The sequence below is a fragment of the Bombina bombina genome, chromosome 4 (assembly GCF_027579735.1).
Source record: "Bombina bombina isolate aBomBom1 chromosome 4, aBomBom1.pri, whole genome shotgun sequence".
In the NCBI taxonomy this organism is placed as follows: domain Eukaryota; kingdom Metazoa; phylum Chordata; class Amphibia; order Anura; family Bombinatoridae; genus Bombina; species Bombina bombina.
The window spans coordinates 877,049,817-877,077,543 of NC_069502.1; the positions used below are offsets into that span (position 1 = coordinate 877,049,817).

At 40.4% G+C, this 27,727-nt stretch overlaps 1 protein-coding gene across 1 annotated transcript in view; it reads left to right on the top strand.

The window, feature by feature from the left end:
- LOC128657400 (gastrula zinc finger protein XlCGF7.1) overlaps positions 1-27,727 on the top strand; it is a 281,497-nt gene that overhangs the window by 189,200 nt on the left and 64,570 nt on the right. The window contains exon 4 of the mRNA XM_053711736.1: positions 25,304-25,405. Within this exon, the coding sequence (XP_053567711.1) occupies positions 25,304-25,405 (102 nt within the window). The remainder of the gene's footprint in view (positions 1-25,303; positions 25,406-27,727) is intronic.

Genomic DNA, 27,727 nt, shown 5'->3' on the forward strand with positions numbered 1-27,727 from the left:
GAACTTAACTTGGTAGATGAATCCCATGAGGCAGGAAACTTAGCTGAACGAGTTGGGAACTCAGAGAAATAAGTAGGTTCAATTAATCAGGTTCTGGATCAAAAGCAGTAGTAGTTATGACTAACATATTATTCAAGCAATAAGTAACAGGAAGTAGGTTCCTTTTATAAAGGGTGTAAAGATGGGAGGAGTATATACCTTAAAGGTATAGGTAAACATCACAGATCACCCCCCTTCAAGGAATCCTCTATGAGGATTCTAGCTTAGGTTTATGAGGGTACTTCATATGAAAGAAGGAAACCAATCTAGGGGAATTAAAATCACTGAAGAGGACCCAAGAATCTTCCTCTAGACCATATCCAAGCCAGCGTATCAAATATTCAAGTTTCTTCCTTCGGAACCTGGAATCCAATATTTCTTTCACTCTGTATTCAGGATGATCATCAATCAACACAGGTAGACAAAAAAGAGGCGCATTTGTGTACCAGTAGAATGAACCAAATAGTGAAAAAAACCACACCAGGGTACTGACATTTATTCAGAGCACTCATACAGTGCTATCAGGCACGAAATGGGCATTCACAGCAACCCAGCTTGCTGCAATCCTATATGGCAACAGGAACACTCCAGGTGGATTCCTTGGAAGCTACAGGGAAGGCTGATCCACAAGAGCAACACCAAACACTGGATGTGAGGTCCCAGAAACAAGCACAGGAACTGGACAAAGGCTTAACAGCAAAATGGGCTCAGTCCCAATTGAGATGGAACATAGGTGGTGTGTAGAAAATCAGTGGCGGTTCCAGAAATGAAGTTAAAAAGATTTATTAAAACATTCTTAAAAACAAGAACCAGCAGGTAGGGCAAATGCTTGTCCTCCTTGTATTAATGCGATCATCAATCAAAATAGGCTGTGGAGGTGATTTCTGTTTAGGAAGGTTTGAATCTGGTACATGTGGTTTCAGGAGGAATACATGAAAGGACGGATTAATTTTATATGATCGAGGTAGATTGAGTGTGACAGCATTGGAGTTGATAATTCTTTTTATAGAAAACGGTCCTATAAATTGATTGGCAAGTTTTTTAGATGGAACATCTAATTTAAGTTTTTTAGTAGAAAGCCAGACAAAATCCCCTTTTTTGTAGGGCGGACTGGGTCGTCTTTTTCTATCATAGTTACATTTTTGTTTTAATTTGGCTTCAGCCAAGTGTTTTTTAAGAAGAGTAAGAATAGATTTGATTTTATCAGAGTATTCGTTCACAGCTGGTGTGGAAGTAGTTGGTATTAAATCGGGAAAGGTAAGAGGATTGTAACCTTAAGTAGGACTTGAGTTGGTTGATGAGTTGATAGAATTATTATATGCGAATTCTGCAAGCGGTAGAACATCAGACCAATCATCTTGTAAATGAGATATGTAAAATTGAAGATATTGTTCAAGAATCTGGTTAATTCTATCTGTGAGACCATTAGTCTGAGGGTGGTAGGATGTGGACTATTTAGAAGTAATTTTGAGGGATCGACACAGTACTTTCCAAAATCTTGAAGTGAATTGAGTTCCCGAGATGATTGTAATATATAGTCCATGCAAATTTACAATGTGAGAGATGAATGTTTTTTGCAGTAGTTAAGGCATTAGGTAATTTCTTTAATGGAATGAAGTGAGCCAGGCTGGTTAAATGATCTACTACAACCAATAAGGTGGTATATTGGTTTGAAGGAGGTAGATCAACGATAAAGTCCATGGAGATTACCGACCAGTGAGATTCAGGGATTGGAAGAGGTTTTAGGTATCCAAATGAATTCTGATGATCCATCTTGTTTCTGATACAGGTGTGACATGAAGTGACGTATTTCTTGACATCTGATCTTATCTTGGGCCACCAAAATTGTCTGTTGATAAGATGTAAAGTTTTGTTTATTCCAGGATGACCTGATAACGGGGAGTTGCGATAATGTTGTAGAATCTGGTTACGTCTAGAATCGGGTACATACAACTTGTCCATGAAGTAGTACAACCCATTTGCAGATTGTGTGAGTTTGGTTAGAGGTTTATGAATATCATCTTCCTGAACTTTTAGATATTGAGAACAGTGTGTAGTTATTTCTCCTATTATTTTTTCAGGAGGTATTATGAAGGATGGAAATTCTTTTCCGGGAGGTTCTTGTATACTACAAGATAAGGCATCTGCCTTTAGGTTCTTTGATCCAGGGCGATAGGTGATTTGGAAATGAAATCTGTTGAAGAATAAACATCAGCCTACTTGTCTGGAGGATTATGTTTTGTTATTTCTTAAGTACTCCCAAGTTCTTGTGGTCTGTATATATGACAAAGGGTTTTTTAGAATCCTCCAAAAGGTGATGCTCGGTTTCTAGGGCACTTTTTATGGCGAGGAGTTCCTTATCTCCAACTGAATAATTTTATTTCAGCTGGACTTAAAACTCTGGAGAAATAAGCGACAGGGTGTAGAGGTGAAGAGATGGTTTCACGTTGAGATAGAATGGCACCTAATCCGATATTTGAAGCATCCACTTCTACAGTAAACTGATGGTCCCGATTTGGAAGATGAAGTATAGGGGCTGTGATAAAAAAAAAATTTTTTTTAGTGATTCAAAAGTGATTTCTGTTTCTTGTGTCCATTTAAAAACGGGTTTTTGAACCTGTAAGTTTGGTTAGTGGTTTGACTATAAAGGAAAAGTTATGTATGAATTTCCTGTTTGAGAATCCCAAGAACCTTTGGAGTGATTTCACTGTAGTTGGTTGTGGCCAATTTATGATAGCTTGAACTTTTGCTGGGTCTATCTGAACTCCATTAGAGGAAATGATATACCCAAGAAATTTCATTTCTTTAACGTGAAAATTAAATTTTTACATTTTTGCATATAACTGGTGCTCTTTGAGTCTGGTTAATACTTGTCTGACATGTTTTATGTGATCATGTTCATTTTTTTAATAAATCAAAATATTGTCTAAATAAATAACAGAAATGTTCATCATGTCCTTGAAGATTTCATTAATAAAAAACTGAAAAGTTGCAGGAGCATTACACAGGCGAAAGGCATTACATTGTATTCAAACAACCCATACCGGGTTCTAAATGCAGTTTTCCATTCATCTCCTTGTCTAATTCTGATTAAATTATATGCTCCTTTAAGGTCAAGTTTAGTAAATATTGTGGCATCATTGAGTCTCTCCAGGAGTTCAGGAATGAGCGGTAGTGGATACCGGTTTTTCTTTGTTATTAAATTCAAGGCTCTATAGTCTATTCTTGGACGAAGTGTACCATCCTTGTTGGTAACGAAAAAAACCCCAGCTCCAGCTAAGGAAGTTGAAGGGCTAATAAAACCGTTCCTACGATTGTCATCTAGATATTCACAGAGCAATTGAAGTTCCTTTTGGGACAAAGGAAAGATGCGTCTAAAAGGGATTTTAGCACCAGGTTGTAGCTCAATTGGAAAATTGAAAGACTTATGAGGGGGTAAGTTTTCAGCTTCTTTTAAATTGAATACCTCCATAAGGTCATGGTAAACAGATGGAAGTTTATGATCTATATGAGCAATGGTAGTAAAAGGGAAACATGTCGATTGACAATAATTTGATTGAAATGATAGATTATTATGTACCCAATCTATATTGGGGTTATGTTTTAATAACCAAGGGTGTCCAAGTATCAAGGGATGTATAGAACCAGGTAGAACATCAAAGGCAATAAATTATCTGTGACCTGTGGAAGTTACAGTTAGAAGAGGAACAGTTTGAAGTGTTATAGGACCCTTTAAAAAAATATGAACCGTCAATGACTTTAACGAAAACATGGTTTTTTTTGCACACAAGGTATTTTTCTTTTACAAAGATATGACGAGTCATATTTCATCCTTACTTGTGGGATATTAACCTCCTGCTAACAGGAAGTGGCAAAGAGCACCACAGCAGAGCTGTATATATAGCCCCTCCCCTTCCCCTCCACCCCCAGTCATTCTCTTTGCCTGTGTTATACTAGGAAGACATGGCAAAGTGAGGTGTTAGTTTTAGTTTCTTCAATCAAGAAGTTTTTTATTTTAAATGGTACCGGTGCGTACTATTTTCCTCAGGGGGATATGGAAGAAGATTTCTGCCCTGAGGTTTGATGATCTTAGCATTTGTAACTAAGATCCACGCTGGTTCCCACAAGACTTCTGAAGGTAACCATGAGACATCTTCAGTGTGGAGACCAGTTTCATGCTACAAGCAGCATTAAGGTATGTGCAGCCTTTTTTTCTGAGGAGACTTGGTGTATCAGAACTGGCTGGCATTATTTCCCTGTATGGGGATGGGGTAAGCAGTAAAACCTATTTTAATAAAATGGGTGTTACTGGAGTCCCTATATTATATTTATCATTAGTTGATATTTGGGCATTATGTGATATGGGAGACAATGTAAAAAACGATGTTTTATGTTTTTTATTTTTGGCACTTAAAACTTATTGGTTTTATGCTTGAGGGTTGTATTGTGTGTATTTCTACTTTAGTGCAAAACTGCATTCCCATGCAGTGTTGTTTGGGCCTACTCCAACTTTTGACCTTAAGGGACAGAGCCTATTTTGGCGCATTTTCTTCAGGTTTAGCAACAGCAAACAGTAACTTGGTGGCTCCTTGACTGTGTAGCTGGTCTGAAGGGTTGGAAACTTGATTCGAAGTACTCTGGGGGCAGGTAGGCGTCACAGCAGAGCTGTGGCGAGGTGTAGAGGGTATTTGTATCTATCTTTTGACTAGATGTTGATATAAGTACTTCTAAAGCCTTATTTCTGCACTTGCTTCTGGGTGCAGTAATTTTTGGATTAACCAACAATATTTAAGTTAAATTTGGGAATAATTTAACGTTTTTTGTGCATTTTGGAAAAATTGTTCACTTTTTCTTTTCTTAAAGGCACAGTACACGTTTTTTTCTAATGTTTATTTTATTCTATAAATAAGTGTTTAAACGACTTTTGTGGTATTACTAGTCTGTTCAACATGTCTGACATTGAGGTTTCTCATTGTTCTATGTGTTTAGAAGCTATTGTGCAACCCCCTCTAACATTGTGTAACTTTTGTACTGAAAGGGCTTTACAATGTAAAATGCATATTTTAAATAAAGTAAGTGTGCCTAAGGATGATTCTCAGTCTGAAGAGAATCAGGATATGCCAACCAATTCTCCCCAAGTGTCACAACCTTTAATGCCCACACAAGCGACGCCTAGTACTTCTAGTGCGTCTAATTCCTTTACTCTGCAGGAGATGGCTGCAGTTATGTCAACTACCCTTACAGAGGTATTGTCTAAATTACCAGTGTTGCAGGGTAAACGCAGTAGGTCAAGTATTAATGTAAATACTGAATCCTCTGATGCTTTATTAGCTATTTCCAATGTTCCCTCGCAGTGCTCTTAGTTAGGGATCAGGGAATTACTGTCTGAGGGTGAAATCTCTGATTTAGGAAATGTTTTGCCTCAGACAGATTCAGATGCTATGTCATTTAAATATAAACTTGAACACCTCCGCCTGTTACTTAGGGAGGTTTTAGCGATTCTGGATGATTGTGACCCTATTGTGATTCCTCCAGAGAAATTGTGTAAAAGGGATAAATATTTGGAAGTACCTACTTACACTGATGTTTTTCCGGTTCCTAAGAGAATTTCGGAAATTGTTAGAAAGGAATGGGATAGACCAGGTATACCGTTTTCTCCCCCTCCTAATTGTAAGAAAATGCTTCCCATATCAGAGACCATTCGGGACTCATGGCAAACGGTCCCTAAGGTAGAGGGAGCTATATCTACCCTAGCTAAGCGTACTACTATACCCATTGAGGATAGTTGTGGTTTCAAAGACCCTATGGATAAGAAATTAGAGGGTCTTCTAAAGAGATTATTTGTTAATCAGGGGTTTCTTTTACAACCTACGGCTTGCATTGTTCCAGTAACTACTGCAGCAGCTTTTTGGTTTGAGGCTCTAGAAGAGTCTCTTAAGGTTGAGATTCCATTAGATGACATCTTAGATAGAATTAAGGCTCTCAAGCTAGCTAATTCTTTTATTACTAATGCCGCTTTTCAAATTGCTAAATTAGCGGCAAAAAATGCAGGATTTGCTATTTTAGCACGTAGGGCATTGTGGTTCAAATCTTGGTCTGCTGATGTGTCATCAAAACATAAGCTTTTAGCTATTCCCTTTAAAGGTAAGACCCTTTTCGGGCCAGAATTGAAGGAAATCATTTCTGATATTACAGGAGGTAAAGGCCATGCCCTACCTCAGGATAAATCCGTTAAAATGAGTGGTAAACAGAATAATTTACGTTCCTTTCGGAACTTTAAAGGAGGACCCCCCGCTTCTTCCTCAAAGCAGGAAGGGAATTTTACCCAATCTAAATCAGTCTGGAGACCTAATCAGAACTGGAATAAGAGTAAACAATCCAAAAAGCCCGCTGATGCTCCTAAGATAGCATGAAGGGGCGGCCCCCGATCCAGGACTGGATCTAGTAGGGGGCAGACTCTCTTTCTTTGCTCAGGCTTGGGCAAGAGATGTTCAGGATTCCTGGGCACTAGAAATAGTGACCCACGGTTATCAATTGGAATTCAAGGACTTTCATCTTTCAAAGTTATCTGCAAACCAGATAAAAAGAGAGGCGTTCTTACGCTGTGTAAAAGACCTTTCTACTATAGGAGTAATTTTTCCAGTTCCAAAATTGGAACAGGGACAGGGGTTTTATTCAAACCTATTTGTGGTTCCCAAAAAAGAGGGAACTTTCAGACCCATTTTAGATCTTAAGGCCTAGATTTGGAGTTTGGCGGTAAAAGGGCTGTTAACGCTACGCAGGCTTTTTTCTGGCCGCACCATAAATTTAACTCTGGTATCGAGAGTTCAAACAAATGCTGCGTTAGGCTCCAAAAAAGGAGCGTAGAGCATTTGTACCGCAAATGCAACTCTCGATACCAGAGTTGCTTACGGACGCGGCCAGCCTCAAAACGTGCTCGTGCACGATTCTCCCATAGGAAACAATGGGACTGTTTGAGCTGAAAAAAAACCTAACACCTGCAAAAAAGCAGCGTTCAGCTCCTAACGCAGCCCCATTGTTTCCTATGGGGAAACACTTCCTACGTCTGCACCTAACACTCTAACATGTACCCCGAGTCTAAACACCCCTAACCTTACACTTATTAACCCCTAATCTGCCGCCCCCGCTATCGCTGACCCCTGCATATTTTTTTTAACCCCTAATCTGCCGCTCCGTAAACCGCCGCAACCTACGTTATCCCTATGTACCCCTAATCTGCTGCCCTAACATCGCCGACCCCTATATTATTTTTATTAACCCCTAATCTGCCCCCCTCAACGTCGCCGACACCTGCCTACACTTATTAACCCCTAATCTGCCGAGCAGACCTGAGCGCTACTATAATAAAGTTATTAACCCCTAACCCGCCTCACTAACCCTATCATAAATAGTATTAACCCCTAATCTGCCCTCCCTAACATCGCCGACACCTACCTTCAATTATTAACCCCTAATCTGCCGAGCGGAGCTCACCGCTATTCTAATAAATGTATTAACCCCTAAAGCTAAGTCTAACCCTAACACTAACACCCCCCTAAATTAAATATAATTTACATCTAACGAAATAAATTAACTCTTATTAAATAAATGATTCCTATTGAAAGCTAAATACTTACCTGTAAAATAAATCCTAATATAGCTACAATATAAATTATAATTATATTATAGCTATTTTAGGATTAATATTTATTTTACAGGCAACTTTGTAATTATTTTAACCAGGTACAATAGCTATTAAATAGTTAAGAACTATTTAATAGTTACCTAGTTAAAATAATAACAAATTTACCTGTAAAATAAATCCTAACCTAAGATATAATTAAACCTAACACTACCCTATCAATAAAATAATTAAATAAACTACCTACAATTACCTACAATTAACCTAACACTACACTATCAATAAATTAATTAAACACAATTCCTACAAATAAATACAATTAAATAAACTACCTAAAGTACAAAAAATAAAGAACTAAGTTACAAAAAATAAAAAAATATTTACAAACATAAGAAAAATATTACAACAATTTTAAACTAATTACACCTACTCTAAGCCCCCTAATAAAATAACAAAGCCCCCCAAAATAAAAAATTCCCTACCCTATTCTAAATTAAAAAAGTTACAAGCTCTTTTACCTTACCAGCCCTGAACAGGGCCCTTTGCGGGGCATGCCCCAAGAATTTCAGCTCTTTTGCCTGTAAAAGAATAAATACAATACCCCCCCCAACATTACAACCCACCACCCACATACCCCTAATCTAACCCAAACCCCCCTTAAATAAACCTAACACTAAGCCCCTGAAGATCTTCCTACCTTGTCTTCACCATCCAGGTATCACCGATCCGTCCTGGCTCCAACATCTTCATCCAACCCAAGCGGGGGTTGGCGATCCATCATCCGGTGCTGAAGAGGTCCAGAAGAGGCTCCAAAGTCTTCCTCCTATCCGGCAAGAAGAGGACATCCGGACCGGCAAACATCTTCTCCAAGCGGCATCTTCGATCTTCTTCCATCCGGTGCGGAGCGGGTCCATCTTGAAGCAGGCGACGCGGATCCATCCTCTTCTTCCGTTGTCTCCCGACTAATGACGGTTCCTTTAAGGGACGTCATCCAAGATGGCGTCCCTCGAATTCCGATTGGCTGATAGGATTCTATCAGCCAATCGGAATTAAGGTAGGAATTTTCTGATTGGCTGATGGAATCAGCCAATCAGAATCAAGTTCAATCCGATTGGCTGATCCAATCAGCCAATCAGATTGAGCTCGCATTCTATTGGCTGTTCCGATCAGCCAATAGAATGCGAGCTCAATCCGATTGGCTGATCCAATCAGCCAATCGGATTGAACTTGATTCTGATTGGCTGATTCCATCAGCCAATCAGAAAATTCCTACCTTAATTCCGATTGGCTGATAGAATCCTATCAGCCAATCGGAATTCGAGGGACGCCATCTTGGATGACGTCCCTTAAAGGAACCGTCATTAGTCGGGAGACAACGGAAGAAGAGGATGGATCCGCGTCGCCTGCTTCAAGATGGACCCGCTCCGCACCGGATGGAAGAAGATCGAAGATGCCGCTTGGAGAAGATGTTTGCCGGTCCGGATGTCCTCTTCTTGCCGGATAGGAGGAAGACTTTGGAGCCTCTTCTGGACCTCTTCAGCACCGGATGATGGATCGCCAACCCCCGCTTGGGTTGGATGAAGATGTTGGAGCCAGGACGGATCGGTGATACCTGGATGGTGAAGACAAGGTAGGAAGATCTTCAGGGGCTTAGTGTTAGGTTTATTTAAGGGGGGTTTGGGTTAGATTAGGGGTATGTGGGTGGTGGGTTGTAATGTTGGGGGGGGGTATTGTATTTATTCTTTTACAGGCAAAAGAGCTGAAATTCTTGGGGCATGCCCCGCAAAGGGCCCTGTTCAGGGCTGGTAAGGTAAAAGAGCTTGTAACTTTTTTAATTTAGAATAGGGTAGGGAATTTTTTATTTTGGGGGGCTTTGTTATTTTATTAGGGGGCTTAGAGTAGGTGTAATTAGTTTAAAATTGTTGTAATATTTTTCTTATGTTTGTAAATATTTTTTTATTTTTTGTAACTTAGTTCTTTTTTATTTTTTGTACTTTAGCTAGTTTATTTAATTGTATTTATTTGTAGGAATTGTGTTTAATTAATTTATTGATAGTGTAGTGTTAGGTTAATTGTAGGTAGTTTATTTAATTATTTTATTGATAGGGTAGTGTTAGGTTTAATTATATCTTAGGTTAGGATTTATTTTACAGGTAAATTTGTTATTATTTTAACTAGGTAACTATTAAATAGTTCTTAACTATTTAATAGCTATTGTACCTGGTTGAAATAATTACAAAGTTGCCTGTAAAATAAATATTAATCCTAAAATAGCTATAATATAATTATAATTTATATTGTAGCTATATTAGGATTTATTTTACAGGTAAGTATTTAGCTTTCAATAGGAATCATTTATTTAATAAGAGTTAATTTATTTTGTTAGATGTAAATTATATTTAAGTTAGGGGGGTGTTAGTGTTAGGGTTAGACTTAGCTTTAGGGGTTAATACATTTATTAGAATAGCGGTGAGCTCCGCTCGGCAGATTAGTGGTTAATAATTGAAGGTAGGTGTCGGCGATGTTAGGGAGGGCAGATTAGGGGTTAATACTATTTATGATAGGGTTAGTGAGGCGGGTTAGGGGTTAATAACTTTATTATAGTAGCGCTCAGGTCCGCTCGGCAGATTAGGGGTTAATAAGTGTAGGCAGGTGTCGGCGACGTTGAGGGGGGCAGATTAGGGGTTAATAAATATAATATAGGGGTCGGCGGTGTTAGGGGTAGCAGATTAGGGGTACATAGGGATAACGTAGGTGGCGGTGCTTTGCGGTCGGAAGATTAGGGGTTAATTATTTTAAGTAGCTGGCGGCGACGTTGTGGGGGGCAGGTTAGGGGTTAATAAATGTAATACAGGGGTCGGCGGGGTTAGGGGCAGCAGATTAGGGGTACATAAGTATAACGTAGGTGGCGGTCGGCAGATTAGGGGTTAAAAATTTTAATCGAGTGGCAGCGATGTGGGGGGAGCTCGGTTTAGGGGTACATAGGTAGTTTATGGGTGTTAGTGTACTTTAGGGTACAGTAGTTAAGAGCTTTATGAACCGGCGTTAGCCAGAAAGCTCTTAACTCCTGCTATTTTCAGGCGGCTGGAGTTTTGTCGTTAGAGCTCTAACGCTCACTTCAGAAACGACTCTAAATACCAGCGTTAGAAAGATCCCATTGAAAAGATAGGATACGCAATTGACGTAAGGGGATCTGCGGTATGGAAAAGTCGCGGCTGAAAAGTGAGCGTTAGACCCTTTAATCACTGACTCTAAATACCAGCGGGCGGCCAAAACCAGCGTTAGGAGCCTCTAACGCTGGTTTTGACGGCTACCGCCGAACTCCAAATCTAGGCCTAAGTGTCTAAACAAGTTTCTCAGAGTCCCATCGTTCAAGATGGAGACTATACGAACAATCTTACCAATTATCCAAGAGGGTCAATATATGACTACCGTGGATTTAAAGGATGCTTACCTTCATATTCCAATCCACAAGGATCATCATCGGTTTCTAAGGTTTGCCTTCTTGGACAAATATTATCAGTTTGTGGCTCTTCCTTTCGGGTTGGCCATCGCACCCAGAATCTTCACAAAGGTTCTAGGGTCTCTTTTGGCGGTTCTCAGACTGTGAGGAATAGTGGTGGCGCCTTATCTGGACGATATTCTGATTCAGGCGTCAACATATCATCTGACAAACTCACACGGACACAGTGTTGTCTTTTCTGAGAACCCACGGCTGGAAGGTGAACATAGAGAAGAGTTCACTTGTCCCACAGACAAGGGTTCCTTTCTTGGGAACTCTGATAGACTCGGTAGCCATGAAAAATTTTCTGACGGAGGTCAGAAAATCAAAGATTCTAAATACTTGCCGAGCACTTCAGTCCATTCCTCGGCCATCAGTGGCTCAGTGTATGGAGGTAATTGGATTAATGGTAGCGCCAATGGACATCTCAGATCACTGCAACTGTGCATGCAGGGACAGTGTAATGGGGATTATGCGGATTTATCTCCTCAGATAAATCGGGATCAAGAGACCAGAAACTCTCTTCTTTGATGGTTGTCGCCGGATCATCTGTCCCAAGGGACTTGTTTCCGCAGACCCTCGTGGGTGATAGTGACAACAGATGCCAGCCTTCTGGACTGGGGTGCAGTTTTGAACTCCCTGAAGGCTCAGGGTGTTTGGACTCAAGTGGAGTCTCTACTTCCAATCAATATTCTGGAACTGAGAGCAATATTCAATACGCTTCAGGCATGGCCTCAGTTGGCTTCGGCCAAATTCATCAGATTCCAGTCGGACAACATCACGACTGTGGCATTTATCAATCATCAGGGGGGAACAAGGAGTTCCTTAGCGATGATAGAGGTATCCAAGATAATCAGTTGGGCGGAGGCCCACTCTTGTCATCTGTCAGCAATCTACATCCCAGGAGTAGAGAACTGGGAAGCAGATTTTCTAAGTCGGCAGACTTTTGATCCGGGGGAGTGGGAACTTCACCCGGAGGTATTTGCCTCATTGATTTTCAGATGGGGCAGACCGGAATTGGATTTGATGGCATCTCGACAGAATGCCAAGCTTCCAAGATACGGATCCCGGTCAAGGGATCCTCAGGCCGAACTGATAGATGCCTTGGCAGTGCTTTGGTTGTTCAGCCTAGCTTATGTGTTTCCGCCGTTTCCTCTCCTTCCACGCGTGATTGCTCGAATCTATCAGGAGAGAGCTTCAGTATCCTGATGGCGCCTGCGTGGCCACGCAGGATTTGGTATGCGGATCTAGTGGACATGTCCTCTCTGCCACCGTGGAAACTTCCATTGAGACAGAACCTTCTCATTCAAGGTCCTTTCCAACATCAGCACAAAAGGGAGACGTAGGCAACAGGAACTCGTTGAGAAGTAGTTTATTGTAATGTTAAGAAACACACATTACAAGGCATATAAAGTGTAATGGCTGGCAGCACCAGTCAAGGAAAATAACAGGTCAGACGCGTTTCCTAATGTGTGAAGCACATAATCCTCAGTGACCCTCCTTTCCAACATCCAAATCTAATTTCTCTGCAGCTGACTGCGTGGAGATTGAATGCTTGATTTTATCGAAGCGAGGATTCTCTGATTCAGAAATCAATACTTTGATATAGGCTAGAAAGCCTGTCACTAGAAAAATCTATCATAATATGGTGTAAATATCTTTATTGGTGTGAATCCAAGAGTTACTCATGGAGTAAAGTTGGGATTCCTAGGATTCTGTCTTTTCTACAAGAAGGATTGGAGAAAGGGTTATCAGCAAGTTCCTTAAGGGGACAAATTTCAGCTTTGTCAATTCTGTTTCACTAACGTTTGGCAAATGTACCAGATGTTCAGTCTTTTTGTCAGGCTTTATCTAGAATTAAGCCTGTATTTAGACCCATTACTCCTCCTTGGAGTTTGAATTTAGTTCTTCGAGTTCTTCAAGGGGTTCCATTTGAACCCATGCATTCCATGGATATCAGATTGTTATCCTGGAAAGTTCTGTTTTTAGGTTGTTTCAAATAACAGAATTTATGTTTACCTGATAAATTACTTTCTCCAACGGTGTGTCCGGTCCACGGCGTCATCCTTACTTGTGGGATATTCTCTTCCCCAACAGGAAATGGCAAAGAGCCCAGCAAAGCTGGTCACATGATCCCTCCTAGGCTCCGCCTACCCCAGTCATTCGACCGACGTTAAGGAGGAATATTTGCATAGGAGAAACCATATGGTACCGTGGTGACTGTAGTTAAAGAAAATAAATTATCAGACCTGATTAAAAAAACCAGGGCGGGCCGTGGACCGGACACACCGTTGGAGAAAGTAATTTATCAGGTAAACATAAATTCTGTTTTCTCCAACATAGGTGTGTCCGGTCCACGGCGTCATCCTTACTTGTGGGAACCAATACCAAAGCTTTAGGACACGGATGAAGGGAGGGAGCAAATCAGGTCACCTAAATGGAAGGCACCACGGCTTGCAAAACCTTTCTCCCAAAAATAGCCTCAGAAGAAGCAAAAGTATCAAACTTGTAAAATTTGGTAAAAGTGTGCAGTGAAGACCAAGTCGCTGCCCTACATATCTGATCAACAGAAGCCTCGTTCTTGAAGGCCCATGTGGAAGCCACAGCCCTAGTGGAATGAGCTGTGATTCTTTCGGGAGGCTGCCGTCCGGCAGTCTCGTAAGCCAATCTGATGATGCTTTTAATCCAAAAAGAGAGAGAGGTAGAAGTTGCTTTTTGACCTCTCCTTTTACCGGAATAAACAACAAACAAGGAAGATGTTTGTCTAAAATCCTTTGTAGCATCTAAATAGAATTTTAGAGCGCGAACAACATCCAAATTGTGCAACAAACGTTCCTTCTTTGAAACTGGTTTCGGACACAGAGAAGGTACGATAATCTCCTGGTTAATGTTTTTGTTAGAAACAACTTTTGGAAGAAAACCAGGTTTAGTACGTAAAACCACCTTATCTGCATGGAACACCAGATAAGGAGGAGAACACTGCAGAGCAGATAATTCTGAAACTCTTCTAGCAGAAGAAATTGCAACTAAAAACAAAACTTTCCAAGATAATAACTTAATATCAACGGAATGCAAGGGTTCAAACGGAACCCCCTGAAGAACTGAAAGAACTAAATTGAGACTCCAAGGAGGAGTCAAAGGTTTGTAAACAGGCTTAATTCTAACCAGAGCCTGAACAAAGGCTTGAACATCTGGCACAGCGGCCAGCTTTTTGTGAAGTAACACAGACAAGGCAGAAATCTGTCCCTTCAGGGAACTTGCAGATAATCCTTTTTCCAATCCTTCTTGAAGGAAGGATAGAATCCTAGGAATCTTAACCTTGTCCCAAGGGAATCCTTTAGATTCACACCAACAGATATATTTTTTCCAAATTTTGTGGTAAATCTTTCTAGTTACAGGCTTTCTGGCCTGAACAAGAGTATCGATAACAGAATCTGAGAACCCTCGCTTCGATAAGATCAAGCGTTCAATCTCCAAGCAGTCAGCTGGAGTGAAACCAGATTCGGATGTTCGAACGGACCCTGAACAAGAAGGTCTCGTCTCAAAGGTAGCTTCCAAGGTGGAGCCGATGACATATTCACCAGATCTGCATACCAAGTCCTGCGTGGCCACGCAGGAGCTATCAAGATCACCGACGCCCTCTCCTGATTGATCCTGGCTACCAGCCTGGGGATGAGAGGAAACGGCGGGAACACATAAGCTAGTTTGAAGGTCCAAGGTGCTACTAGTGCATCCACTAGAGCCGCCTTGGGATCCCTGGATCTGGACCCGTAGCAAGGAACTTTGAAGTTCTGACGAGAGGCCATCAGATCCATGTCTGGAATGCCCCACAGCTGAGTGACTTGGGCAAAGATTTCCGGATGGAGTTCCCACTCCCCCGGATGCAATGTCTGACGACTCAGAAAATCCGCTTCCCAATTTTCCACTCCTGGGATGTGGATAGCAGACAGGTGGCAGGAGTGAGACTCCGCCCATAGAATGATTTTGGTCACTTCTTCCATCGCCAGGGAACTCCTTGTTCCCCCCTGATGGTTGATGTACGCAACAGTTGTCATGTTGTCTGATTGAAACCGTATGAACTTGGCCCTCGCTAGCTGAGGCCAAGCCTTGAGAGCATTGAATATCGCTCTCAGTTCCAGAATATTTATCGGTAGAAGAGATTCTTCCCGAGACCAAAGACCCTGAGCTTTCAGGGATCCCCAGACCGCGCCCCAGCCCATCAGACTGGCGTCGGTCGTGACAATGACCCACTCTGGTCTGCGGAATGTCATCCCTCGTGACAGGTTGTCCAGGGACAGCCACCAACGGAGTGAGTCTCTGGTCCTCTGATTTACTTGTATCTTCGGAGACAAGTCTGTATAGTCCCCATTCCACTGACTGAGCATGCACAGTTGTAATGGTCTTAGATGAATGCGTGCAAAAGGAACTATGTCCATTGCCGCTACCATCAACCCGATCACTTCCATGCACTGAGCTATGGAAGGAAGAGGAACGGAATGAAGTATCCGACAAGAGTCTAGAAGTTTTGTTTTTCTGGCCTCTGTCAGAAAAATCCTCATTTCTAAGGAGTCTATTATTGTTCCCAAGAAGGGAACCCTTGTTGACGGAGATAGAGAACTCTTTTCCACGTTCACTTTCCATCCGTGAGATCTGAGAAAGGCCAGGACAATGTCCGTGTGAGCCTTTGCTTGAGGAAGGGACGACGCTTGAATCAGAATGTCGTCCAAGTAAGGTACTACAGCAATGCCCCTTGGTCTTAGCACAGCTAGAAGGGACCCTAGTACCTTTGTGAAAATCCTTGGAGCAGTGGCTAATCCGAAAGGAAGCGCCACGAACTGGTAATGTTTGTCCAGGAATGCGAACCTCAGGAACCGATGATGTTCCTTGTGGATAGGAATATGTAGATACGCATCCTTTAAATCCACCGTGGTCATGAATTGACCTTCCTGGATGGAAGGAAGAATAGTTCGAATGGTTTCCATCTTGAACGATGGAACCTTGAGAAACTTGTTTAAAATCTTGAGATCTAAGATTGGTCTGAACGTTCCCTCTTTTTTGGGAACTATAAACAGATTGGAGTAGAACCCCATCCCTTGTTCTCTTAATGGAACAGGATGAATCACTCCCATTTTTAACAGGTCTTCTACACAATGTAAGAATGCCTGTCTTTTTATGTGGTCTGAAGACAACTGAGACCTGTGGAACCTCCCCCTTGGGGGAAGTCCCTTGAATTCCAGAAGATAACCTTGGGAGACTATTTCTAGCGCCCAAGGATCCAGAACATCTCTTGCCCAAGCCTGAGCGAAGAGAGAGAGTCTGCCCCCCACTAGATCCGGTCCCGGATCGGGGGCCAACATTTCATGCTGTCTTGGTAGCAGTGGCAGGTTTCTTGGCCTGCTTTCCCTTGTTCCAGCCTTGCATTGGTCTCCAAGCTGGCTTGGCTTGAGAAGTATTACCCTCTTGCTTAGAGGACGTAGCACTTTGGGCTGGTCCGTTTCTACGAAAGGGACGAAAATTAGGTTTATTTTTTGCCTTGAAAGGCCGATCCTGAGGAAGGGCGTGGCCCTTACCCCCAGTGATATCAGAGATAATCTCTTTCAAGTCAGGGCCAAACAGCGTTTTCCCCTTGAAAGGAATGTTAAGTAGCTTGTTCTTGGAAGACGCATCAGCCGACCAAGATTTCAACCAAAGCGCTCTGCGCGCCACAATAGCAAACCCAGAATTCTTAGCCGCTAACCTAGCCAATTGCAAAGTGGCGTCTAGGGTGAAAGAATTAGCCAATTTGAGAGCATTGATTCTGTCCATAATCTCCTCATAAGGAGGAGAATCACTATCGACCGCCTTTATCAGCTCATCGAACCAGAAACATGCGGCTGTAGCGACAGGGACAATGCATGAAATTGGTTGTAGAAGGTAACCCTGCTGAACAAACATCTTTTTAAGCAAACCTTCTAATTTTTTATCCATAGGATCTTTGAAAGCACAACTATCCTCTATGGGTATAGTGGTGCGTTTGTTTAAAGTGGAAACCGCTCCCTCGACCTTGGGGACTGTCTGCCATAAGTCCTTTCTGGGGTCGACCATAGGAAACAATTTTTTAAATATGGGGGGAGGGACGAAAGGAATACCGGGCCTTTCCCATTCTTTATTAACAATGTCCGCCACCCGCTTGGGTATAGGAAAAGCTTCTGGGAGCCCCGGCACCTCTAGGAACTTGTCCATTTTACATAGTTTCTCTGGGATGACCAACTTGTCACAATCATCCAGAGTGGATAATACCTCCTTAAGCAGAATGCGGAGATGTTCCAACTTAAATTTAAATGCAATCACATCAGGTTCAGCTTGTTGAGAAATGTTCCCTGAATCAGTAATTTCTCCCTCAGACAAAACCTCCCTGGCCCCATCAGACTGGGTTAGGGGCCCTTCAGAAATATTATTATCAGCGTCGTCATGCTCTTCAGTATCTAAAACAGAGCAGTCGCGCTTACGCTGATAAGTGTTCATTTTGGCTAAAATGTTTTTGACAGAATTATCCATTACAGCCGTTAATTGTTGCATAGTAAGGAGTATTGGCGCGCTAGATGTACTAGGGGCCTCCTGAGTGGGCAAGACTCGTGTAGACGAAGGAGGGAATGATGCAGTACCATGCTTACTCCCCTCACTTGAGGAATCATCTTGGGCATCATTGTCATTGTCACATAAATCACATTTATTTAAATGAATAGGAATTCTGGCTTCCCCACATTCAGAACACAGTCTATCTGGTAGTTCAGACATGTTAAACAGGCATAAACTTGATAACAAAGTACAAAAAACGTTTTAAAATAAAACCGTTACTGTCACTTTAAATTTTAAACTGAACACACTTTATTACTGCAATTGCGAAAAAACATGAAGGAATTGTTCAAAATTCACCAAATTTTCACCACAGTGTCTTAAAGCCTTAAAAGTATTGCACACCAAATTTGGAAGCTTTAACCCTTAAGATAACGGAACCGGAGCCGTTTTGAACTTTAACCCCTTTACAGTCCCTGGTATCTGCTTTGCTGAGACCCAACCAAGCCCCAAGGGGAATACGATACCAAATGACGCCTTCAGAAAGTCTTTTCTAAGTATCAGAGCTCCTCTCACATGCGACTGCATGCCATGCCTCTCAAAAACAAGTGCGCAACACCGGCGCGAAAATGAGGCTCTGCCTATGCTTTGGGAAAGCCCCTAAAGAATAAGGTGTCTAAAACAGTGCCTGCCGATATGATTATATCAAAATACCCAGATAAAATGATTCCTCAAGGCTAAATATGTGTTAATAATGAATCGATTTAGCCCAGAAAAAGTCTACAGTCTTAATAAGCCCTTTTTGAAGCCCTTATTTACGATCGTAATAAACATGGCTTACCGGATCCCATAGGGAAAATGACAGCTTCCAGCATTACATCGTCTTGTTAGAATGTGTCATACCTCAAGCAGCAAGAGACTGCTCACTGTTCCCCCAACTGAAGTTAATTGCTCTCAACAGTCCTGTGTGGAACAGCCATGGATTTTAGTGACGGTTGCTAAAATCATTTTCCTCATACAAACAGAAATCTTCATCTCTTTTCTGTTTCTGAGTAAATAGTACATACCAGCACTATTTCAAAATAACAAACTCTTGATTGAATAATAAAAACTACAGTTAAACACTAAAAAACTCTAAGCCATCTCCGTGGAGATGTTGCCTGTACAACGGCAAAGAGAATGACTGGGGTAGGCGGAGCCTAGGAGGGATCATGTGACCAGCTTTGCTGGGCTCTTTGCCATTTCCTGTTGGGGAAGAGAATATCCCACAAGTAAGGATGACGCCGTGGACCGGACACACCTATGTTGGAGAAAAGAATATTAATCAGGAAATTGATGTTCCTTCCTTATGTTCTAACCCTTCTTCTAAGAAGGAACGTATGTTGCATAATTTGGATGTGGTCCGTGCCTTAAAGTTTTACTTACAGGCAACTAAGGATTTCTGTCAATCTTCTTCTTTATTCATTGTTTATTCTGGAAAGTGTAGGGGTCAGAAAGCTACGGCTACCTCTCTTTCTTTTTGGCTGAGAAGTATCATCCGCCTGGCATATGAGGCTGCTGGCTCATTCTATTAGGGCTGTGGCTTCCACATGGGCTTTTAAAAGCGATGCATCTGTTGAACAGATTTGTAAGGCTGCGACTTGGTCGTTCCTTCACACTTTTTCCAAATTTTACAAATTTGATACTTTTGCTTCTTCTGAGGCTATTTTTGGGATAAAGTGGTGCCTTCCGTTTAGGTTCCTATCTTGTCCCTCCCTTTCATCCGTGTCCTATTGCTTTGGTTTCCCACAAGCAAGGATGAAATCCATGGACTCGTCATATCTTTGTAAAAGAAAACTAAATTTATGCTTACCTGATAAATTACTTTCTTTTACGATATGATGAGTCCACGGCCCACCCTGTCCTTTTTAAGACAGTTTTTCTTTATATTTTTTGTAAACTTCAGTCACCTCTGCATCTTTTAGCTTTTCCTTTTTCTCTTCCTATACCTTGGGCCGAATGACTGAGGGTGGAGGGGAAGGGGAGGGGCTATATATACAGCTCTGCTGTGGTGCTCTTTACCACTTCCTGTTAGCAGGAGGTTAATATCCCACAAGTAAGGATGAAATCCGTGGACTCGTCATATCGTAAAAGAAAGTAATTTGTCAGGTAAGCATAAATTTAGTTTTTGTTACTTTTTACAAAATTATCATCCATAAACATTCCAGATGCTCCTTAAAGGGACATTAAACACTAAATACATGCTAGATAGAATGATACATTCAAAGAAAAGATTAGTCCATGACTAACATGTAGATGTATTTTTTAAAGTTTCATTAGTTGTTTAAAAAGTGACAAAATTAGTGTAAAGTTTTAGTGTTTATAAAACACTGGGAGCTGCCATGTTGTAACTTGTGTTACCTTCTCTGCTGTGGCCAATTAGGGACAGTTATACATAGGTCATTAGAGTGTGCAGCCAATGGTTGTGCAGGATTTAACAGTGTTCTGCACTTCCATTTCTAACAGGAACTGAAAAGCTCACAATTTCAGAATGGAATTACAGGCAAAAAGGACAAAATAAATAATGAAAGTATATTGCAGAGCTGTTTTATTATATACAATTTATCATTTTATATTACCATCTCAAAGTGTTTAATGTCCCTTTAATCAATCATAGCTTCTGTCTGTAGATGATGCTGTTCCCACTGTAACGATAATGGAAGAGATAGGTGTGAATTATGTTTTGTAAGGATCATAGTATATACAGATTTAATCTTACCCTTTCTTTGGCAATTAAGCACAGGACATGATGATACAAGATGATCTTTATTCCCACAGTACATACACAGATTGGCCATGCGTCTTCTGAGTTTTTCATTAGGCGTTAAAGGGGCCCTTATGGTACCTTTTTCCATGGAGTAGAAGTATTTACTGTTTTGTTATGTAGGGCATGAGAGGATCTTTTTGGATTAAAGTCCATATGTAACTTTTTTGCTTGCATCTCTCTGAACCTGCAATCTATATTAATACAGACTTTGATGAGGGATTCTAATGTGTCAGGCATTTCAATCCGGGACAGCTCATCCTTTTAAATATTCAGACAGTCCAATTCTAAATTTATTTTTTAGGCTGACAGCATTCCACTGTGAGTCAGTGGCCTAAAGCTGAAAATCTACTATATAATCTTCTACCGGTCTTTTCCCTTGTTTGAGAGCTCTAAGATTACTTTCAGCTGTAATCTTCTTATTGACATCCTCATATAGGATTGCCATTATAGAGAATAAATTATCCAGGGAGTCTAAAATGGCATAATTTGTTTCAAAAAAAATATTTGCCCAGCTCTTGGGTTCCCCAGATAAAAAAAGAGATTGTGGTACAAACTTTAACTCTTTCAGAATAAGTCATAGGTTTTAGAGTAAAAAAATATCGACATGCATTTCTGAAATTCCTAAACTCAGACCTCACTCCTGAAAATACTGAAGGGGGGTTTATGTGAGGTTCTAGATGTTCTGAATTTTTTGCTGTAATTAAATCATTAATTAGACTTTTTAAAGAGGTATTTTCAACCTGAAGGGTAGTGAGTCATTGTGCTAATATATCTACTTTTTTATTTAGATCTGAAATATGATTACCAACTTCATTTGGATCCATAATACCCTTTTTATAGTTTTATGGCTTGAATAATATGTAATGCTTTAACAGCAATTAGTCTGTTAGTTTGGTTAATGTAGCTTTTCTTAATTAGAAAGGTTCAATATAGATTAGAGAGCCCAATTTTTTGGAAAAGCAATTTGGTCTGAAGTGAAAGTGTTAAACACAAATAGCAGCAGCTTAAGGTTTAACTTAACCAGAGGATTTAGGACAAATGTATTTTACCTCAGACTAAAAATAAGTGAACCTCCTGAACTCAATAACATACAAGGTTGAAAGATTCAAGTACAATATTTAGATAATGAACGAAAATGAGAGAAGCTGCTGATTAAGTTCATATTGAAGCCTTGATATTTCTGTGGAATTCTCAGTAAACATTTGTGGAGAGAAATAGTATTGTTTGTGGTGTAACAGCTTATAGTTCGTTAAACTTCCAGAGAACACAGTTAAGCATGTGGTAAACGGTTTATCTCTTAGTAAAGACTTGTGGTAGGAAATACTATTGTTTGATATAACAAATTACATTTGGTAAAACATCCAAGTTCAATATGGAACAAACAGTTATAGTTGTTTTAAACTTGCAGGAATCACTGTTTAGATATGTAGCAATGTCCATGAGAGCATGAATCAAGAAATACTTGCGTTTGGTAGAATCGTCAAAGAGATTGTTAGAGAAGCTGAGCGGTCCGGATCGGAAGTGAGGCAGATGATGTCAGTCGGAGCGGTCTGCGTGTAAGTCACTACGCAGAGCTCCGACGAACAGCTGCTGTGAAGGGGAATCCTGGAGTAGTGTTGTTGCTACGGAACAATGTAGAAGGTAACTGGAGAAAACCCAAAAAATTAATGAACAAGATTTTCAGAACTTAACTTAGTAGATGAATCCCATGAGGCAGGAAACTTAGTGGAACGAGTTGGGAACTCAGAGAAATAAGTAGGCTCAATTAATCAGGTTCTGGATCAGAAGCAGTAGTACTTATGACTAACAAATTATTCAAGCAATGAGTAACAGGAAGTAGGTTCCTTTTTATAAAGGTTGTAAAGATGGGAGGAGTATATATCTTAAAGGTATAGGTGAACATCAGAGCGTAGCACTATCAGGCTTACGCGTTTCGGATACAAATCCATAATCATAGCCTATAGTGTATACATTCCCAATCCTTTAAAATTTATTGTGTTAATCTGTCTTTTTAAATCCATGTAGATTTAACCTACTGCCGCAATTTTGCGATAACTTTCGCATTGTATTAAATATATATATTATATATTCTATATATATATATATATATATATATATATATATATATATATATATATATATATATATATAGGTGTGTTTGCTCCTTTGAGTACTTTCAGATATGTCGCTAATATTGTTGGGATATTTTTCCCATATGTATCAGAACTATATTGATACTTCGATACTTAATTCCATGTTATTAGGTTTTACGTGTAAGAAATAACTTCAGAATAAGTTACATTTGTCTTCTTGTACTCTTGTAGAAAATGCTCAGTTTAGATAAATTATGATAATTTATGGAGTAAATACAATAAATTTAGAATGTTTTTCATATGTTAGACTAAGTTAGAGATTTAGTCTTAAATTGTAATATATGTATAATCCTTCATAATGGAACATGACTTGTTGCTCATAAGCTATCTACGATGGCTATTACTCTCTGTAATGCAAATGTAAGTATATATGTTTATCGAATATGACTATGAAGTACCTTCACATTGTTAATTGTATATACATGAATTAAATGGATATTTAAGAGATACACTGAGGTCTCTGACGTAATAGGGAGTTTATTTTGATAGGTTACTTACCTTGTGGGGCAGGTAGGTTTTTTAGCCAATCTTAACATAGAATGTGCTTTTTAAAGGATTGGGAATGTATACACTATAGGCTATGATTACGGGTTTGTATCTGAAACGCGTAAGCCCGATAGTGCTACACTCCAGAATGTATGTGTAACGGAGGGTTGCTGCACCTCTATTTTATCTTAATGAAATAAAGCATATAAAGCATTTATATTATCGTTCGGACATCACCCCCCCCTTTTTTTTTACTTGGTATATACCAGCTTATGTCCAGATTGTTGGGCTGTTGCAATAGGGAGGAGCAGGTGGTCTGTTATTGTATTGGCTGGAGGGTAGGTCACATGTAATGTGACGCAGAGGAAGATAGGATACCGACAAACACTGTTTGGAGATGCTGGAAACCGCAGCTTTTGAAGCAAAGAGAGTCAAAGTCTTGTTTACAGCGGAAGCAGGTACAGGGTTAATGGGGCGTCTTTCAATGGACTGTGACTTTGGCGGTAAAGCATGATTATAACCCAATTCGTTTCCTTATTCCCCTCTAAAATAGCCTACACACAGGCACCTTAACACAGACATTACTATTACATACATTACAGTGTCTAGTGCACTTTGGATTACTGGGTACTTTTGCATTTTGAACCCTTGGAAAAGAGGATAATAATGCTTTATCAGTATGAGTACAAACTTTGCGGGTTTTTTTTTGTTTTTTTTTTAGATAAATACTTCTCATACAATATTGCACTATTATTGCTTTTTTTTTCTTTGTTTTGTAGAGAAACTTCCCTAAGAAGACACTTTGAAGGACTTGATTTTGGATTATATATCCTTTTATTAATCATATTTTCAAGTGTGCACGTATGATGTGTGTGAGGGGTGTGAGTTACAGGTAAGTTCATGTATGAGGGTTGGGAGTTACAGGTAAATGTGCACGTATGATGTGTGTGAGTTACATGTGAGTGTGCACGTATGATTTGTGAGTTACAGGTGAGTGTGCACAATTGATTTGTGAGTTACAGGTGAGTGTGCACAATTGATGTGTGAGTTACATGTGAGTGTGCACGTATGATGTGTGTGAGGGGGTGTAAGTTACAGGTAAGTGTGCACATATGTGTGAGTTACAGGTGAGTGTGCACAATTGTGTGAGTTACAGGTGAGTGTGCATGTATAATGTGTGTGAGGAGTGTGAGTTACAGATGAGTGTGCACATACAATGTGTATAATGGGTGCGAGTTACAGGTAGGTGTACACGTATGATGTGTGTGAGGGGCGTGAGTTACAGGTGAGTGTGCGCGTATGATGTGTGTGAGGGGTGTGAGTTACAGGTGAGTGTGCACGTATGATGTGTGTGATGGGTGCGAGTTACAGATGAGTGTGCTTTTACAATATGTGTATGATGGGTGTGAGTTACAGGTAAGTGTGCATGTATGATGTGTGTGAGGGCTGTGAGTTACAGATAAGTGTGCACACATTATGTGTGTGAGGGGTGTGAGTTACAGGTAAGTGTGCATGTATGATGTGTGTGAGTTACAGGTAAGTGTGCACATATGATGTGTGTGAGGGGTGTGAGTTACAGGTAAGTGTGCATGTATGATGTGTGTGAGGGGTGTGAGTTACAGGTTAGTGTGCTCATATGAGGGGTGTGAGTTACAGGTAAGTGTGCACGTGTGAGGGATGTGAGTTACAGGTGAGTGTGCACGTATGATGTGTGTGAGGGGTGTGAGTTACAAGTAAGTGTGCACGTTTGAGGGTTATGAGTTACAAGTAAGTTTGGATGTATGAGGTTGTGAGTTACAGCTAAGTGTGCATGTATGATGTGTGTGTGTGAGGGGTGTGAACTACAGGTTACAATGCATCTATGATGTGTGTGAGGCACACAGGTTATAGATAAGTGCACACATATGTTTTATTTGAGGCAGGTTTCAGGTGAGTGTTGTGTCCAAACCTACCTTTTAGCTTAAAAGATGTAAAACAATTCAAGAATAAGAAGAAAAAATACCTGTGTGTCTGGTGCTATTGTCTGTCTCTAGGAAATATGAAAAAAAAAAAGGTTTTATGATAAAGTTATAAAAACTAGATCATGTGATATAAAAACTGAATCTGCTTTATTTGTACAGATGAAGATAACGCTGATATAGTGAAATTTGTCATAACAGAAGATCTATGTGGTAGGCAACAGCTGGGATCAACAGATGAGACCAGAGACATCATTAGACAAGGTGAGTGTGGCGGTTGTTGTGTCTAAGGGACATGGTTTATAAATTAGGGTGCACGTGTGTTGTGTCTGAGGCATCTGGTTTATAGATCAGTGTGCACGTGTTTTGTGCCTGAGGCACACAAGCTACAGATGAGTGTGTACACGTATGTTGTGTCTAAGGGACCTGGTTTATAGGTCAGTGTGCACGTGTATTGTGTCTAAGGCACAATATTGTGTCTGAGGCACGTGTTTTGTGTTTAAACTTCTCTTTTAGCTAAAATGATGTAAGATAAGTAAGAGAATAGAGGAAAAAGTACAACGGTGTGTGTGTCTGGTGCTATTCTCTGTCTGGGAAAAACACAAAGGGCTAGATTACAAGTGAGGCAATTGCGTTTTTGCAAGCCATTTTCATTCCGCTGATATTACAAGTGCAGCAAAATCATGGGGGTGGCGATTTAGAGGTTAATAGTTTTAATTAGTGTTTGCGATGTGGGGGGATGGCGGTTTAGGGGTTAATAGCTTTAATTAGTTTTTGTGATGTGGAAGGGATGGTGGTTTAAGGTTTAATAGTTTTTCTTTCATGTAAATGGCAAGAGTCCATGAGCTAGTGACATATGGGATATACATTCCTACCAGGAGGGGGCAAAGTTTCCCAAACCTCAAATGCCTATAAATACACCTCCTACTTCACTCATACCTTAGTTTTACAAACTTTGTCTTCTTGTGGAGGTGGTGAAGCAAGTTGTGCTTGATTTCCTTCTGTGATAGGCGCTTCTAGCCCAGTTCCTCTCAAAGTACAGTGTTTGTCTGAGGGATGTGAAGGAAGTATTGCCTAATGATGCCATGTTTTCACCTATGGGAAAACTATTCTAAGGCTCTCTGTAATCGGTTGCAGAGATTCATTTCTGCTTCCCTTTGCAGATCAACATTATACTCCTCTACCATTACCTCTGCTGATATGTTTCAGTACTGGTTTGGCTGTCTGCTATATTTGTATGGGTGTCTTCTGGTAAGTATATATATCATTTCTTTCTTAAGAAGGGGAGTCCACGGAATCATCAATTACTGTTGGGAATATCAATCCTGGCCAGCAGGAGGAGGCAAAGAGCACCACAGCAAAGCTGTAAGTATCACTTCCCTTCCCACAACCCCCAGTCATTCTCTTTGCCTTCAGTGCAAGGAGGAGGTGAAGTTTTAGGTGTCTAATTAAGATTCTTCTGTCAGGGTACCTGTTAATGTCAGTAGACAATACATTATATATATATATATATATATATATATATATATATATATATATATATATATATATATATACATACATACAGTTGTGCTTATAAGTTTACATACCCTGGGAGAATTTATGATTTCTTGACCATTTTTCAGAGACTGTGAATGATAACACAAAAACTTTTCTTTCACTGATAGTTGGTGTTTGGCTGAAGCCATTTATTATCAATCAACTGTGTTTACTCTTTTTAAATCATAATGACAACAGGAACTACCCAAATGACCCTGATCAAAAGTTTACATACCCTGGTGATTTTGGCCTGATAACATGCACACAAGTTGACACAAAGGGGTTTGAATGGCTATTAAAGGTAACCATCCTCACCTGTGATCTGTTTGCTTGTAATTATTGTGTCTGTATAAAAGGTCAATGAGTAGCTGGACTCCTGACAGACCCTTGCATCTTTCATCCAGTGCTACAGTGACATTTCTGCATTCTGAGGCATGGGGAAAGCAAAAGAATTATCAAAGGATCTGTGGGAAAAGGTAGTTGAACTGCATAAAACAGGAAAGGGATATAAAAAGATATCCAAGGAATTGAGAATGAAAATAAGCAGTGTTCAAACTATAATCAAGAAGTGGAAAATGAGGGGTTCTGTTTGATAACATACTGCATTCATCTTGCCATCAATTCTGACCAAATTTCCTGTGCCTTTTGTAGCTCACACATCCCCAAAACATCAGCTATCCACCTCCGTTTTTCACAGTAGGAATGGTGTACTTTCATCATAGGCCTTGTTGACTCCTCTCCAAATGTAGCGTTTATGGTTGTGACCAAAAAGCTCGATTTTGGTCTCATCACTCCAAATGACTTTGTGCCATTAGGTTTGAGGCTTGTCTCTGTGCTGTTTGGCATATTGTAAGCGGGATACTTTGTGGCATTTGCGTAGTAATGGCTTTCTTCTGGTGACTCAACCATGCAGCCTATCTTTCTTCAAATGCCTCCTTATTGTGCATCTTGAAACAGCCACACCATTTTCAGAGAGTCCTGTATTTCACCTGAAGTTATTTGTGGGTTTGTCTTTGCATCCCGAACAATTTTCCTGGCAGTTGTGGC